Source organism: Bison bison, unplaced genomic scaffold, assembly GCF_000754665.1.
Source record: "Bison bison bison isolate TAMUID 2011002044 unplaced genomic scaffold, Bison_UMD1.0 scf7180017855188, whole genome shotgun sequence".
In the NCBI taxonomy this organism is placed as follows: Eukaryota; Metazoa; Chordata; class Mammalia; order Artiodactyla; family Bovidae; genus Bison; species Bison bison.
Window position 1 is genome coordinate 1 of NW_011485761.1, and position 1,232 is coordinate 1,232.

At 53.3% G+C, this 1,232-nt stretch overlaps 1 protein-coding gene across 1 annotated transcript; it reads left to right on the forward strand.

Annotated features, from left to right (window-relative positions):
• Nucleotides 1–575: 575 nt before the first annotated feature.
• Nucleotides 576–1,225, forward strand: LOC105001814 (melanoma-associated antigen B2-like; the record flags this gene model as incomplete). The annotated part of the gene is made up of 1 exon (XM_010858249.1): nucleotides 576–1,225. A coding segment is annotated over exon 1 (594 nt), but the record flags the coding sequence as incomplete, so codon positions are not given.
• Nucleotides 1,226–1,232: the final 7 nt, after the last annotated feature.

Below are 1,232 nucleotides of genomic sequence, written 5' to 3' on the forward strand. Positions count from 1 at the left end.
TGTTTTATACGAAGTCTACAGGAGGGGAAATGTCTAGTCTGAAGGTGCAGACACCAGTCTGCAAATGGATAATGGTGCCCAACGTTTTAAGGAGCCAAGGTAAGGACCCTGAATGATGATCCCAGTGAACTCAGGACAGAAAAGACCCTAATGAGCTCTCAGCACTGGATATCTATCTCCTGGCAGGGAGGTCGACTGAGGCATCCCTTCCCTTACGTCTGGATCATGGGGAGGTCTAAAGTGTCTACATCAGAGTAGCAGAGGGAAGGGTGCCAAGGCTCCACCAGGACTTGACGTGATAATACTGAAGTAGAACTTAGAAAACCCCACTGCTGGCACCTGCTGGCACCTGAGTAAATCCAAAGCAGGGCTGAGAGGACGCAGAGGAAAAGTTAGGCCACTATTCTTCCTCTGGGATTCTCAGGGGCCAGGCTGAGCAGGAAAACAGGAGCCTTGTGGGTTCCTAGAGCAGTGTCCTCAAGGACACCTGCAGAGGCGGCCTTTGATTCAGCCAAGGTAGAGTCTCCCTGTTTTAAGGTGCTCATGTCACCTCATTCTCCATCCTCCAGGTGCCCCCAGTCACCTGTCTCTTGGCCCAGACTCCTGCCTGCAGTCCCTGCCCACAGCCATCATGCCCCGTGGGCAGAAGAGTAAGCACCGTGCTCGTGAGAAACGTCGCCAGACCCAAACTGAGACCCAGGGTGTTGATGATCAGGCTACCACATCTGGGGGAGAAGAGACCACCTCCTCCTCCCTTCCTGATTCAGAGAGCGCTCCGTCAAGCTCGTCTGCTGCTGGCACCCCGAAGGGGCCTCAGGGAGCCCACGGCACCACCAGTGCTGCTGCAGGTGCTATACGCAAAAGATCTGGTGTCAGTGGCGCAGCACGCTCAAGATCTGGAGTAGGTGCCGAGGGCCAAGTTCAGGAAGGTGAAAATTCCTCCCAGGCCTCAGCTGCTGCTGTGAGCTCTCACACAGATATTCTGACCAGGAAGGCAGAGCTATTGGTGCCGTACATGCTGTATAAGTATAAGATGAGGGAGCTCATTAAGAGGTCCGAAATTTTGAAGGAAATCAATAGAAGGTACAAGGAACAATACCCTGAGATCCTTAGAAGGGCCTCCAAGCACATGGAGATGGTGTTTGGCCTGGTGCTGAAGGAAATCAGGCCCAACAGTCACTGCTATACCCTGGTGAGCAACCTAGATCTCAGCGACAGTGAGTCTATGAGAG